This window comes from Phasianus colchicus, chromosome 17 (genome assembly GCF_987193195.1).
Source record: "Phasianus colchicus chromosome 17, bPhaCol1.hap1.1, whole genome shotgun sequence".
In the NCBI taxonomy this organism is placed as follows: Eukaryota; Metazoa; Chordata; class Aves; order Galliformes; family Phasianidae; genus Phasianus; species Phasianus colchicus.
The window spans coordinates 10,939,452-10,953,329 of record NC_143452.1 but is presented as its reverse complement, the minus strand read 5'-3'; the positions used below and the strand labels follow the sequence as shown (position 1 = coordinate 10,953,329).

The 13,878-nt window shown below is 52.7% G+C and overlaps 1 protein-coding gene across 5 annotated transcripts in view; it reads left to right on the top strand.

Annotated features, from left to right (window-relative positions):
* CDH22 (cadherin 22) overlaps nt 1–13,878 on the top strand; it is a 57,915-nt gene that overhangs the window by 20,424 nt on the left and 23,613 nt on the right. For all 5 annotated transcript variants that reach the window (XM_090152433.1, XM_031587920.2, XM_090152431.1 and 2 more), the window contains exons 2-4: nt 454–1,412; nt 5,544–5,838; nt 9,463–9,582. In XM_090152433.1, coding sequence (XP_090008559.1) covers nt 1,188–1,412; nt 5,544–5,838; nt 9,463–9,582 — 640 coding nt within the window. In that variant the 5' untranslated portion in view covers nt 454–1,187. The remainder of the gene's footprint in view (nt 1–453; nt 1,413–5,543; nt 5,839–9,462; nt 9,583–13,878) is intronic.

Genomic DNA, 13,878 nt, shown 5'->3' with positions numbered 1-13,878 from the left:
GTGTTGTGGAGCTCTGGTGGAAGCTCAGGGTGTTGATGGAGGGAGGTATGGGTGCTGCATGCCTATCCCCCACCCTTATTGAATTCCCTCTCCCCGAATGCTCTCGTGTTTTCATCCTCACCACCTGATGAGTGGCTTGAAGCTTACTTTCTTTAAAAAAAAAAAAAAAATTTTGCTTTAACATCATCCAGGTGATGAGCCCTTGAATAGCTGCCTTTCTCCAAGCCCATTGGCAGAGAAGTGAGGCACCAGGACTGGTGGCAGGGGCTGGAGAGCCAGCAGCTCGTGCTGACAGAGCTCTGCCAGCCTCCCTCCTGCAGGACCAGTGGGGCCGGGCACTGCAGTGGGACACCCCAAGGCAGGGTGGGGGGGAGGTACCAACTGAGGGCACAGGGGCAGCGGGAAGCACGGAGCCCCGCTCTTGTATCAGCACTGACACTTGGCCTTTTCCAGGCTCCCAGGAATGCTGCTGGCTGCCCTACACCTCTATGCGTGAGCCAGCAGAGGATGGAAGCGACTGGCATCAGCTGGGCCAAGGATCCTTCGTCAGGTGCTGGGATATCACCCCCTTGAAGACGGGATTTACAAATGGGCTCATGAGCAGAGCATGCAACACAGGCCTCTGTGCTGCCGGACTCCTCGTGCAGTGCTGCAGGGCCGCCATGGGACAAACAGAGGCTGTCTGCAGCACCTCGTCCACTTAACTCGTCTGTGAACCTTTCCATGGAGAAGCTGTGCTGTGCTCCCTGCGGATGCTGGTCTGGGGCAGCGGTGTGCTGTGTGTGGCCGTGGAGCTGCCTGCCTGTGGCGTGGGCGCTGAGCTGTGTGTGACCCCACTCCCAGGCACGGCTGCTGCAGCTGATCCTGGAGCCGTGCAACCCTGTCCCCAAGGACAAATGCCAGCTGCCAGACTCTTCTCAGGAGATGAAGGAGCAGCCTGCAAGGCACCAGCGCTGACTGCTCTTGAACTAGCAGCAGGCGGCCCGGGACACCTGTAGTTGCAGACGAGACTGCAGCCAGCTGGAACAGGAGGTGTCCAGCTGCAGGATGTGGCATGCTGCAGGGATGGGGACGCTGCAGTGACCAGTGAGTCCCACGCTGCCAATGTTGACTTTACTCCTCCTCTTCCCATAAGGATGCCAATTGCCTGTCCAAAATCTGCAGCTCATGCAGCCTTCTAGAGTGAGATGGCAAAGGGTCTGCAGGGCTGCTGCTGGACCATGCTGCTGCTGCTCTGTGCCATCCAGGAGCTGGGGGCCTGGGCCGTGCACACTGCGGCAGAGGGTCCTGACCTGGGGCAGCCGGGGGATCCCACACTGCTGGCCGGCGGGCGAGTGAAGCGTGGCTGGGTCTGGAACCAGTTCTTTGTGGTGGAGGAGTACACAGGCACAGAGCCACTGTACGTGGGGAAGGTAAGGCAACCCTGGGGCTGGCTGAACCTGTGCAGAATGGGGCGTGCTGCAGCATGGCTGAGCCTGGTGAGGTGAAGGGACACTGTTAGAGCAGCAGCCAGGAGATGGACTGGGATGGCAGGAGCCTGGCTCTTTCCTGGGTGGACTTAATGTTCTCCCATGGACCTAAGGAAGGAACACACCCAAATCCGTATCTGTCATCTCCCACTTTTGTGCAAAGTTCCCATGAGTGTGAGGAGAGATGCAGTGCTGGGTCTCACAAAGGCAGCAGGGAAAGCTCAGCCCCATCTCTGGGAGGCCAGGCCAGTGGGTTGAGCACTGCTTACTCTACTCTGCTTTGTCTGCACGCTGCAGTACTGATGGAGCACTCAGGGCCTTCCTGCCCCAGAGGCTGCTGTAAACATCACAGCCTTGACCTGCTCAGGGTGCTCAGTTCCCTGTCTTGAAGCTCTTTCAGCATGGGATGGTGTGCTGGGTGCGTTTCCTTGCCCTCCGAGTCTCCCTGCTGGTCCTGGAAGGGCTGTGCTGTTGGACCTGTGAGCTGCAGCTGTTTCCATGCTAATCATCTGAGCAGACCGGGGCTGGCAGAGTGGATGCCTCGCTGTGGTCATGGCATGGAAATCCTGTGCCCAGGGTGAGGTTGGTGTGGGGCTGAGGCATCTCAGGCTGACCTGCATAGCGCGGTGCAGAAGGAGCTCAGTGCAGGTGTGTAGGGGCTCTGAGGGCTGGCACTGGGTACAGAGCTCGCCAGAGGTGTGCCCAGCATGCAGGTGCTGTGGGGCACTGTCTGGGATCTGCACTGTGCCACCTCACTGACCCCAGTGCCAGTCCTACTGGGATGGGCACACAGTGGCCCTGGCGTCCCGAGGCTGTCTGCCTTGGGGTTGCTGTGCTTTGTCCTTCTCTGATAGCTGTGCATAGGGCATCCCGTGGTTCCCATGTGCTGGACGGATGTCATCTGTGTACTAATGAAACAGCAGTGCTGGCTGCTGGGCCCAGCCCAAGGGAGGGCTGCTCCTATGGGTGCACGGACTCTCCCCAAAGGAAAATGCCCGAGCAAGAGCTCGTGCAGCAAGGCTGTCTGATGGCTTTGGCTGTCTGGTTATGAGTCTGGAGGAGGCTCGAAAATGGGCTTTTTGGCTGGAGGCCAGGTGGAATTTCAGCCGTGATTTGTGTCCATTTCAGCAGACACTCGAAAGCCGCACTCCTCCGCCGCGACGCTCGATGCGGTTACAGTTAATTCACAGCTCCCCTGGGAGGTGACTCGAAGCATCAGGCCCTGTCAAACTCCAGAGGTAGCCTAGCAACAGCCTCATCTCCAAAATGAACCCGGGAACCTAAAACTAACCCATTTTACAGCCCCTTTCACATCACTCAATGCATCACCCACCCTGCTTAGAGCAAGCAGCCGGGCTGTGCTGAGAACAATCCCCTTTTGGTGATGCTCCCTGGGGCTGAGGGCAGCCAGAACCCACGGATGGGAGACACTGATGCCCAGTGGGGGGGCAGTGCTGGGAGCTCATAGTGCCCACGGGATGCGCCCTCCATGGATGCTCCTCGCACACCTCCGTGTGCTCTTCCAAAGGCCGATACCATTTCCCTGAAATCTGGGTTCTCCAGCTAATCCTTCCTCTGAACTGTAATTTCCCCTGAGGCCGCTGTCAGTTTGATGTGGATTTCTTTGTTTTATTTATTTTTTTTTTTAAATAGAATTATGGGGTCAGCACTAGTTACAAACTTCTGCATGTGGACAGATCTATTTTAGATAGAGGAGAGGATTAAAGGGGGGAAAAAAGCAGATTTAATTAAGTTGCTAATATTTAAAGAAAATTGATGAACTCGGGCTTTATGAGTTGGAGCAAACAAAGTGTGCCTTTATTACGGGCTAGTTTTTATTTGATTTTCTTTCTTTTCCAGCCCCAGAGTCATTTTTTATTTGTGTATCTGTGCTTTCTGTTTAATCGCTTTTAATAAGGAATGTGCACCTCTGTTCACATTTAATTTCGATTTAATTATTAGCAAGTAATTAATGGCTCTGTGAAATTCCTGGGTTCGGCTCTTTGGGACGAGGGAACTGTTTTCCCATAGAACAAATGGGTGCAATTGGACCCATGGATGCACTGACGGCTGTGGCACTGCTGTCCCTGCAGTGAGCACGGGGGGGTCCCCTTGGAGGGGTCCCATGGCACACAGCACAGCCCAGAGCTCCCAGGAAAGGTGCAGCAGTGCTGTGGGATCGCCCTGGGATCCGCTCTGCAGCATTCCCCCTGATGTCTGCAGTCAGTTTTCCAGCCCTCCCCCATTAGTTGTTGTTTAGCCAAGCAGCACAGATTTAGGTCTTTTAATCTTCCCTTGTAAATCAATCTGTACGGCCCCTTGAGCCCCAAGCTCCATTTTTCTTCCTTGCTCTCCAGTTTGCAGGGATGCTGGTGTCTGCTCCGAGCAGTCGGCGGTGAGCAAATATGTAAAGAGGATGTGCTGGGAGCTCAGCGTGGTGCTGGGTGGTTGATCTCTGCCCTAATTATTAATCACCAGCCTGGTGTTCAGCAGGAAAGCGCAGCTTTCTGCTACCTGTGCTGAGCAGAACAGGTGCAACTTTGTCAGAAAAGCTCAATTGCTAACGGGGTAACCATGAACTTCAGGGATGTTAATAACATGGAGGGGTTGGTGAGGACCCCCCAGTCAGAGGGGTGTGCGGGTCTCTAGGGCAGGATGCTCTGCACACCATTCCCTAGGGTGCTCTGATCCCTGTGGGGCTGTGATTGGATGGCATGGGGCTCCCATTGGTACTGTGGGACCCACATTAGCACTGGAAGACCCCTATTGGTGCTGTGGGACCCCCATTGGCACTGGAAGATCCCTATTGATGCTGTGAGACCCTCATGGGCACTGGAAGACCCCTATTGGTGATGTGGGACCCCCACTGGCACTGGAAGACCCCTATTGGCACTGTGGGACCCCCAGGGGCACTGCAGGGCTCACAGCCATGCTCTAAGTGAAGGTCTGAGTGCTGGGGGGGCCTGGGAAGTTGCTTCAGATGGGAAGTAATATGGTAGTGTATGAAATGCATTGATTTGTCCAAAGTGCATGCACCTCATTCATGAAATAAATATATAAACTGTATCTAACAAGACAAATATAATGAAGGCATCATAAAAAAAAAAAAAAGAGAAAGAAAGAAAAGAAAAAGGAGGCAGCTCTGGTATAAATTCTTGCTGGTAGAGCTGTGTGTCTGAAAGGTGGATTATAGAACTGCAGTTTGGAAGATTGAATGGCCCATAAACATTTTCATATTTCATTAGCCGATTAATGGACAGCTTTTTTCTTCTTTTTTTTTTCCCCCTTTTTTTTTTTGAGTTGGTGGGAGAACTTTGCTGATTCTAAGCAGAAATTGCAGGGAGCAAATGAAGACAGCTGATGAAACCTTGCGGGTCCCTGTCCTGTTATGGATTGTCCCAATTAACGCCCGTGCTGCTCTCTGTCAAGATGCATTCTGCCTGTCCAGTTACTGTTAATAGATTTCTCATAAGTGGCTAGATTGTAAAAACCTCATAACTCAGCTTAATGCCACCAATAAAATTATCTCTGGACGTCTGGCCTGGATTCCAGTCAGCTCCCGGTCCAGGAGGAGCTTCTGTTTACCCTTTCTTTTCCTAATTTCAAATGTTGTCTTAATTAGAAAATGAAACAGAGACTGGCTACAAAAAGCACCTTCCCCAGGGTCTGTTTTTCATTCAGCACAGCCCGTCTCGCCTCATTTCACTGCAGGCTTTGCTCAGGAGTGATGTCTGGCAGCATCAGCTCAGCCATGGGCTCCCCAACCCCAACCTGAGCTGCATTCCTACCCCGTTTGCTGCACAGCCTGGGAGAAATGGCCCCGCATTGGATCTGGAGTCCTTGCCACGGGGTAACCTCTTTTTAGGGGGCTGTTGGTGAGCTGTCCTTCCCATACATCTCCCAGCCTCGCTGTGATGAGGTCTGCAGCTTGGTTTGTGGTGTGGGTGGGTAATGGCAGCGTTTGGGTCCTGCCAAGCTCAGAGTGGCAAAGGCAGGACTGATGGTGCTGTGTGTTGTGCCCTTATATGTGCAGCATCCCCTGCCTGCTCCTACCCTCTGCTCTTTCCCTGGCAGATCCATTCGGACTCGGATGAGGGGGACGGCTCCATCAAGTACACCATCTCTGGGGAGGGCGCAGGGACCATCTTCCTCATCGATGAGATCACAGGTGACATCCACGCCACCGAACGCCTGGACCGGGAGCAGAAAACCTTCTACACACTGCGGGCTCAGGCCCGTGACAGGCAGACTGACCAGCTGCTGGAACCCGAGTCTGAGTTCATCATCAAGGTGCAGGACATCAACGACAGCGAGCCGCGCTTCCTGGAGGGGCCCTACATCGGCAGCGTGGCTGAGCTGTCCCCCATTGGTAGGTGTCCTGGTGGCTGAGAAGCTTCCATCTCTGCCACTAAACCTTGAGCCAGCCATACCCCACAAACCAGGCTGTAAATCATAGGGATTCCCACTGAGAGCAGAGCTGAGGAGCCGAGAGGGACAAATAAATAAGGTAGCTTAAGGAAAAACAAGTGAATAAATCCCCTGAGCTGATTGCCAGCCCGTGGCTGTGCGCTCAGCCCCAGCCCTAAGCTGTGCCCTGGGGATGGGTCAGGGAGGTGCCAGATGCCCGCTGTGCTTCAGCCCTGGCTTTGTTCAGCCCTCAGCTCCCAGGCGCTGTGGGCAGGGGTAGGAATGAGCCCTTATATACCAAGGAGCCCATGACTACCTGTGCTCTGGATTAGCCCAAGCGCCGTCTGTCCCCCTGTGTCTCAGTGCCTGCTCTTGTTGTCCCCTGCTGCCCTCAGAGCCCTGTGACTGCCTCTCCATCCCATCCAGCATCCCTGGGCAGTGCTGCTGCACCCCCTCACCCACTTTCTGGCTTCCTTCCAAGAGGCCCAGTATTGCTGAGGTCAGGAAATTCATGCCTGATGTAATAGAAGCAGTTTCCTCCGCGCTACCACTAGTCTGCTCCCCCCCCAGCCCACCACTGCCCATCAGCCTGGTGCTGTGCTGAGCTGCAGGTGGGATGTGTGCCATAAGCATCCATTGCCAGGGATGGCAGCGGGGCACTGAGCTGCACTCCCCTGAGTGCTGGGAGGGACACAGGGAGAGGATGCAGAGCTGCTTGAGCTGGGGGTGGCTGCAGATGTGCAGGAGCTGCTGCCTGGGCTCCTGTTGGCGGATGGGAGCAGACTCTCCCGAAGCACCCCGGGCTCTCCATCCTCTTCCATTTACCTGCACTAAATCTTTTCTGAGTCAGATGGTGACCTCTTGAACTGCAGCCACGTGCTCCTGGCGCAATGAAAGGCAGCATGTGGGCAGCAGAGCAGGAGGCATCCCATTCCCAAAGGGAAGAAATAAATTAATCTATTTTGCTTGAACTACTTTTAAAAAGCAAAGAATCTTCAACTCTGAGTATTAGACAAGGATCCCAATTCTTTAAAAAACGCTAACAATTATGGAGCTGCCTGATCACAGACTGATGTGAACAAGACATATCAAAGGAGACAGTTTCTATGCGAAATTGGAGATCAGAGCAAGAAAGAATCACGGTTTCACAACATGAAAGGAGGCGATTCCTGCAAATTAAAATACTCAGAAGTTAAAAGTAAAGAGAAGTGCTGTGAACGGCGTGGGATGTGCTTCCAAGCTGTATGCTCAGAGCGGGGGGAGCTGGAGCTGAGAGTTTACTGGGCTGAAATCTGTCTGCCTGTGGCAGCCTCCGAGCCCTCTGCAGCCTGGCCAGCCTGGGAGGTGGAAGGGCTCCTCCACAGAGCCCAGCTAACGAGCAGGGATTGCTTCACACAGCACTTTCACATGGTGTTGCTGCAAGCCCCTCCACTGGACATGGAGCTGCGGAGAACTCGCCTTGCTGCCATTTTGGGTGTGGATGAAGGCAACCCCCTGTAGTGGCAAAGCAGGGTCTGGAAGGCTGGGCAGCTGGAATTGGTTGTGACATCAAGGTCAAAGGCTGGGGACCTGCTGGCAGTGCTGTCCATTGCTCAGTTCTCCTGGATGACCAATGTCCCTGATTCAGCTGTGCTCTTCTGGGATGGGTCAGCCTCAGGGCTGCTCTCCATCTCAGGTGTGGTTTGCAGGGAGCTGCTCTTTGTTCCCCATCTCTGCCACTCTGCAACCCGAACTGAGAAGTGAAGGGTGACCCCTTCTTGCTCTCCCGGACCTCTGTGGGGCTCACGCTGAAGGCTGACCATGTGGGTGGCTTTGCTCTCTCCGGTGGCAGCAATCAGCTGCAGATCCCTGCCAGAAGCACAGTTCCAGCTCCCGGAGGTGGGTCCCTTCCTGGAGCATAAAAAGAAGTAAAACAAATACGGTCAGATCTGCTCTGTGACAGCAGGAACAGATCAAAGGACATTATTTGCATAATGAAGGAGTATTAATTGGGAGAGAAAGTCATTTGACTTCCCGGTGCCTAAGAGGGAATAACGAATAATGAGGGAATTGCACAATCTCCTGCACGGTGGCTGGCAGCGCTCACATTGGCCCCGCGCTCTGTTCCTGCACAGAGCTCAGCCCTGAGGCTGCAGCCCTTGCTGGGTGCTCACCCCAGTGCCCATCACCCCCAAAGGGCTGAGCTGAGCCCAGTCAGTCTTAAAGGAGGAGACCCAGAGCTGCAGAGAAGGTGGGACGGACCCCACCGACTGCTGGGGAACGGCAGGAGTTTCACCTTGTAACGGGAGATGCTAAAATTAGCTGTGTTCTCCCTGAGCTCCCTGGGGTCTGCTTAACAGCTGTCTGCCGCACACAGGCATGAGCCCAAATCCACACTGCCTCCTGCAAAACATCTCTGCTGCACAGAGCAGGTTGCATAGCCCAGAGCTGGCTTTTGGGCTGGGGAGCACGCAGAGCGACTGGTAGCTGGCATGGTGGTAAATGTGGATCCTTCTGTCAGAACAGTTCTTCTCCCTCGGTGCATTTTGCTTTCATTTCTGTGTAGCACCAAGATTAGAGATGATTTGGCTGTGCAGACAGGAACTCGGGGTCAAACCCTGGCTCCATCGCAAAGCTGGCTGAATGCAAAACTGATTACTGTGAAGAGAAATTGTTTAATCTCCACACTAGAAGCAGAGGAAAAGACTTTGTTTAACGTGCAGCCAGAACACTCGCAGGCAGTCTGATGGGCTCTTCTTAATAGAAAATGCTCAAAACGCTCATGTGCATCTGGCAGCGGCTGGGGCAGCAAGTGGGCATGTGTTGAGATTGCACAGCCCTGAAAGCTGTGAGTGGTATTGTTGGTACAGTTGGGGTTTCCCCTTCTGTAGACTCCAGGTCGCTCAGATGGAACTGCTGCCCTCTGGCATCCATCCAGGGTACACGGCTCTGCAGGATGAGGTGCTTACCTTGGGGTCAGAAAACTGATGTCGTATGTGCTGTGTCTGGAGAGCAGGGCTGGGAGCAGCATCCATGGGTTTGGTCCTTCAGCAGGAGGCTGCTGCTGGACGTGGACTCTCATAGGTCTTCTCCTTTCTGTAGGTGGGATTAGCAGCTTCTTCCTCATTTCTGTCGCCTTTGAGGACCTCAGTTCTTTTGTTCCTGAGGCCGTTCTCATGTCCTGGCTCCTGCTTCAGTCAAATTGAACATGATGTCAAATTAAAGCCATCTCAGGGACAGCTGGAGTGAAGCACCCAGTTTAGTGAGGCAGCGTTGGAAATCAATAACTTAATTGCAGACATTTGATGGACTTTTATCCAATTTATGGTCCTTCTGCCCTGCTACGTGTGGAGCATGACGACACAGTGCAGTGCCTGGCTCTGGACAGGCAATAGCTCTTCCTCCCCTGCAGCTGCCCTAAAATGTGAGATGACTGCTGGGAGCAAAGCTACCTGCTGATCTGGAGAGCGTGTCCTGCTCTGAGGTGACCCACAGTGCCATCCTCCTGTCGCTCCGTGTGACAAAAGGGGCTGTATTTCTGGACGTCCTCTGGACACGCTCTAAGAGATCCACATCTCTCCTGTTTTTCTTCTCATCCCTGCTGCAGGCACCTCTGTGATGCAGGTGATGGCTTCCGATGCCGACGACCCCACATATGGGAGCAGCGCCCGCATCGTCTACAGCGTGCTGGAGGGCGAGCAGCACTTCACCGTGGACAGCAAAACGGGTGAGCAGCACCCAGGGAGCTGCAGGGGACCTCATCCTGGGGGTGCAGTGCGTATCTGCACTGTGAGCAGCAGGCTGAGCGCTGGGATGGGCAGCGGTGCTGGGGGGGAAACTGCAGCTGCCAGACCTGCACACCCCCCCAACTGCACCAACTGCAGAGCGAGTGGGCACGTAAAATCTGGGAAAGGTTTAAGTACTACCAGAGGGGCTTTACCAAAGGCCACGTTGTTATCGCCAGGGCTTTGATTAAAGGTAACACTTCAAATTAAGGAGCGGTTTATAAATGCTCTATTAATATTTAATGAAAGAACAGTGGAAGCTGCTCCGTTCCTTAATATCATATAATAGAGCCCGCTGTAAAATGCATCTCTAATAAATCCCTAGCAGATGATGCTCTGACATACTGGTTAGAGTAGACCATAACCAGGAGATGTTGGGGTATATATTCTCCTTGCCTCCCAGGAGTGTGACTCTCATTACCCTTAATGGGAACCTTGCAAGCATTCTAAGGAGGGAAGACACTCAAATGCTAATAAGAGATATTTAAGGTACAAAGCATGCAGTAAAGAACCTTCAGTTTAATGAAAAATTGTCAAAAGATGAGAGCACCGAGCAGCTGCAGTTCTAGTTGGAAAGCTGGGCTGCAAAGTGTCCCCACCCTATTGCTGAACCAAAGGGAACCTTGGTGAGATCCGCCCCTGGCTGCCTTCTCTCCCACGTTTGCTTGGTTTTCCTTTTATTTGCGAGGAGACAACGAGCTAAATACTGAAAACTCAAGTGTGTGTGGGATCCTGCTAGTCTGAGACAGCTTTGTGTGAGTGGAGGCTGAGAAAGGGGCTGCTGGAATGGAGAGGGACCACTGGGAGCAAAATGCACAAGCCGGGACGTGCAGAGGCTCAGCTCCCTGCAACAACATTAATGCTGCCGTATTAAGGCATAAAGTAAAATGCGCCCTGTGGGACTGTGGTGAGAATTAATGTCACTCCAGGAGACCAAGCTTCTGGATTCCTTGACTTTTTGTGTCTTAATTCTCAAGCTGGCTGTTCATACACTGGCTGTTTCATACACCGCCGGGGTTGATTTACGGTTCTGCTTGCGATTCATAAGAGCAAAACTGCTGACAGTCTGCAGCAGCCATCCTCAGCTCCACAGCAGTGCAGCTTTGTGCCCCTCTGCCAGCAGTGCCGTGTGTGTGGCTGTGCTGCTGGAGGAGGCAGGGACAGGGCTGGCCATGCTGAGCAGGTTGTGATCTCTGTGTCTGCCTTTGGCACCAGCCAGGAGCTGGAGCATCGCCCTGGTGAACCCCATCCTGCTCCCCCTCCAAACTTGGAAAGGTTTTATTGCTCCAATGGGAGTCCTGCCCTGCCCGCTATGGGTGGCCAGGCTTCTTCCCTGAGCATAAGATTTAATTATCCGTAGCAGAAGCATCACTCTTCAAAGCCACCATTGTTATTAATGGCCATAAAAAGAGCCATAAAAACCTGGAATGTTACATTTCTCATAATATACGATAATGAAGAGCAATTTGTTTTCCCTGTTTGGTTTCGACCTCCTTCTCCACCTTTCCTTGCAGGTCCACACACTCCTATGCTCCCTTGTGCCCTGCCTAAGCCTATGATGCTGGCACTGCAGCCTGGACAGCTATGGGTGATCCAGGGGACAGGGAGCAACCAGCCCACAGCTGGGGGTTGGAGCTGGGTGGTCTTTATAGTCCCCTCCAACTTAAGCCATTCTATGACTCCTTCCAGCTCCAGTTCTCCTTTTCTTCTTCGTCTTTGTATTGTGCTTCATACTGAGGGTGTTGTGTGTATGGGTGTGATTTGCACACTTGGATACGGGATGCACACTGTGTGTATGTTGCTCGGTTTGTCTCTCATTGCTGGCTGTTAGCAGCGTTAGCATTCAGCAGGTGTGTTGGATTTGACAGAGCTTTCAAAGGCAGGACCTAACCTGCCAGCATGCCATGCTATGCTCAGTCCTACAGCTCAGTAAAGCCTGAAATCCCGTGTCTTGTCTTGGAAGGCTTTTTGGAGGGAGATGAGCAGGACCCTGCAGGTGTTTGTCATATTTAGGCTTTGTGCTGCCTTCCCTATTCACTCTCAGCGTGCCAATAGGGTGCAGCTGATCTTCACGTGCTCTTTGTCACTGCACTGCTCTGTGGCAGCGGGGTTCCTCTTGGAGGAGGCTGCAGTCAGTGCACACAGGCTGCTTTGCTGCTGCTGTTGGGACGTGGTCACTTCTGCTGTCACACTGGGGGTGCTGGCTCTCAGCATGCTGCAGTCTTTGCAGGGATATTGGCTGCTGTAGAATGATGCTCTGGGTGGCATCCCCAGCCTCGTGTTTGTTGCTTCCCTAAAAGCTCAGCTTAGGAGAGTGTATGTGCATCTTGTTCTTTACTGGAAGTAAGAAGCCGTTCTTAAAATCTGTCATTCTGCTGCATGCAGAGAAAAAAACAGAAGGACTCTGAAGGCTAATTGGAATGCAGTCTGGCATTTCTTATTACTTAAAACAACTCCTGAGTTAGAGCCTGTCTCCTGATTTGGAGGCTCAGCCAGCGAGGGCTCAGAGGTCCTCGAGCCAGGGAGAGCAGGACGAGAAATACTGTCCTGCTGGGAGGAAGTTTGTTTTATTGCATGTAGTCATGAGTTGTTTCATCCTTAGCTGCCAGCACTGAGCTTGGAGACCTCTAGAGACCACAGGCTCAGTCCTGGGGTAGTGCTGATGGGGTGGGAGCTGAGCTGCTGGGAGCATGGAGAGCTGTTCTGATGAGCTGTCACTGTGATGCAGTGGTGGGAGGCAGAATGTGTTTCTCTGCTGCTTTTGCCATTTTGTTAACAATGCTTCTTGGTGTCTGGGAACACAGATACCAGGATGCGCCTGTCTCTGTGCTCTCATGGGTTTTAGCAGGTTCATGCCAGAAGATTATACACCACAGCTCTGCACGGGGACAAAGAACAGGTTTTCATGATAGAAGTGGTGAGGCAGTGGCACAGAGAGGAGGTGGGTGCCCATCCCTGCAGGCACTCAGGTCAGGCTGGGGGGCTGTGAGCACTGTGGGTGTCCCTGCTCACTGCTGGGGGTTGGGCCTGATGGCCTTTAAGGGTGTCTTTCAACTCAAACCTTTCTATGACTCTGGTGGTGTGTCTGCACAAGAGCCAGCTGTGGGCTTAGTTGAGGCAATTTCTACCATTAGTGAGACTGAATGTTGGCAGTCCCTGTCTGAGAATGGTGCTTCAAGGAACTTCCATTGGTTTGGGACAAATGGTCTGTTTGGTCTCAGGGAAACCAGGGTGTCTTTAGTAACGTGCAGTGGGGATGAATGTTAAATGACCAGGGGGATTTAGCTGCTAAAGGAAGAGTGCTGAGCCCATCTGTCAGAGCTCTCTGTGGGGTCTCACTAATGTGAGCAAACTGAGCTAGTGGAAGGTGTCCCTACCCATGGCAGGGGGTTGGCAGATCCCCCCTGATCCAATCAGTTCTGTGATCCTATGAAGTTGTAAGTGTTCTCCTTGTCCAGGAATGTGGACATCTGAGCTAAAAGCGTTTGGAAGCAGAGAAAAGCCCATAACGGTGGGATTCCTGGAAGACACTTAACCTGCTGAGTGCTTTGTCCTGCTTTGTTTCTATCACCCAAATAGTGTCTGCTATTGAGCAGATTTGGTGCAATTTATGTGATGCTGCAAGTGTCCCCTTGCTTGGTAATTACACTGATTAATCTGGATCATGCTGGAAAGCCACATGTGCCTTGTACCAGAGGCTGTGCCACCATGTGTCTGTATTATTCAACTATAACAGATGCTGACAAGAACTGGGGAGATGAAGCAAGCTGGAGGTTGTTCTTGCTGTGTTGGCAGAGTTTGGGAAGGAGAATGTTTGGCAGTTTCTCTGGCTGGAAAGAAGGTGAATCTGTGGATCTTAGGAGATGACAATGAGGCTTTTCCATGTTCTGTCTGCAGCAGCAGAGGTCCGTCTCTCTTCTGTCCGTGCACTCAGAGGAAGGCTCTGCTGCCATCTCTTAGTGCTGCTCTGTGCATGGCAGGCAGCCTGGGCTCGTCCCCCACTGGAACGAGCGACCTTGGTGGTGTTCTGGGAAGCCTGAGCACTTCCCTCCCGTCTTACACGGGGTACTGTGGGCTGTGTCATTACAAGCAGCTCAGTTAAGTCATTACTGCCTTGGTGAATACATGAGCTTTTTCTCTCATCCCAATTCATCACCTTTGCGCTGACATGAATCATTTTCATTATAAAATGCTTCAGACCCCGTTAATTAACAGAATTGCTTAAATTTCAGTGAGAT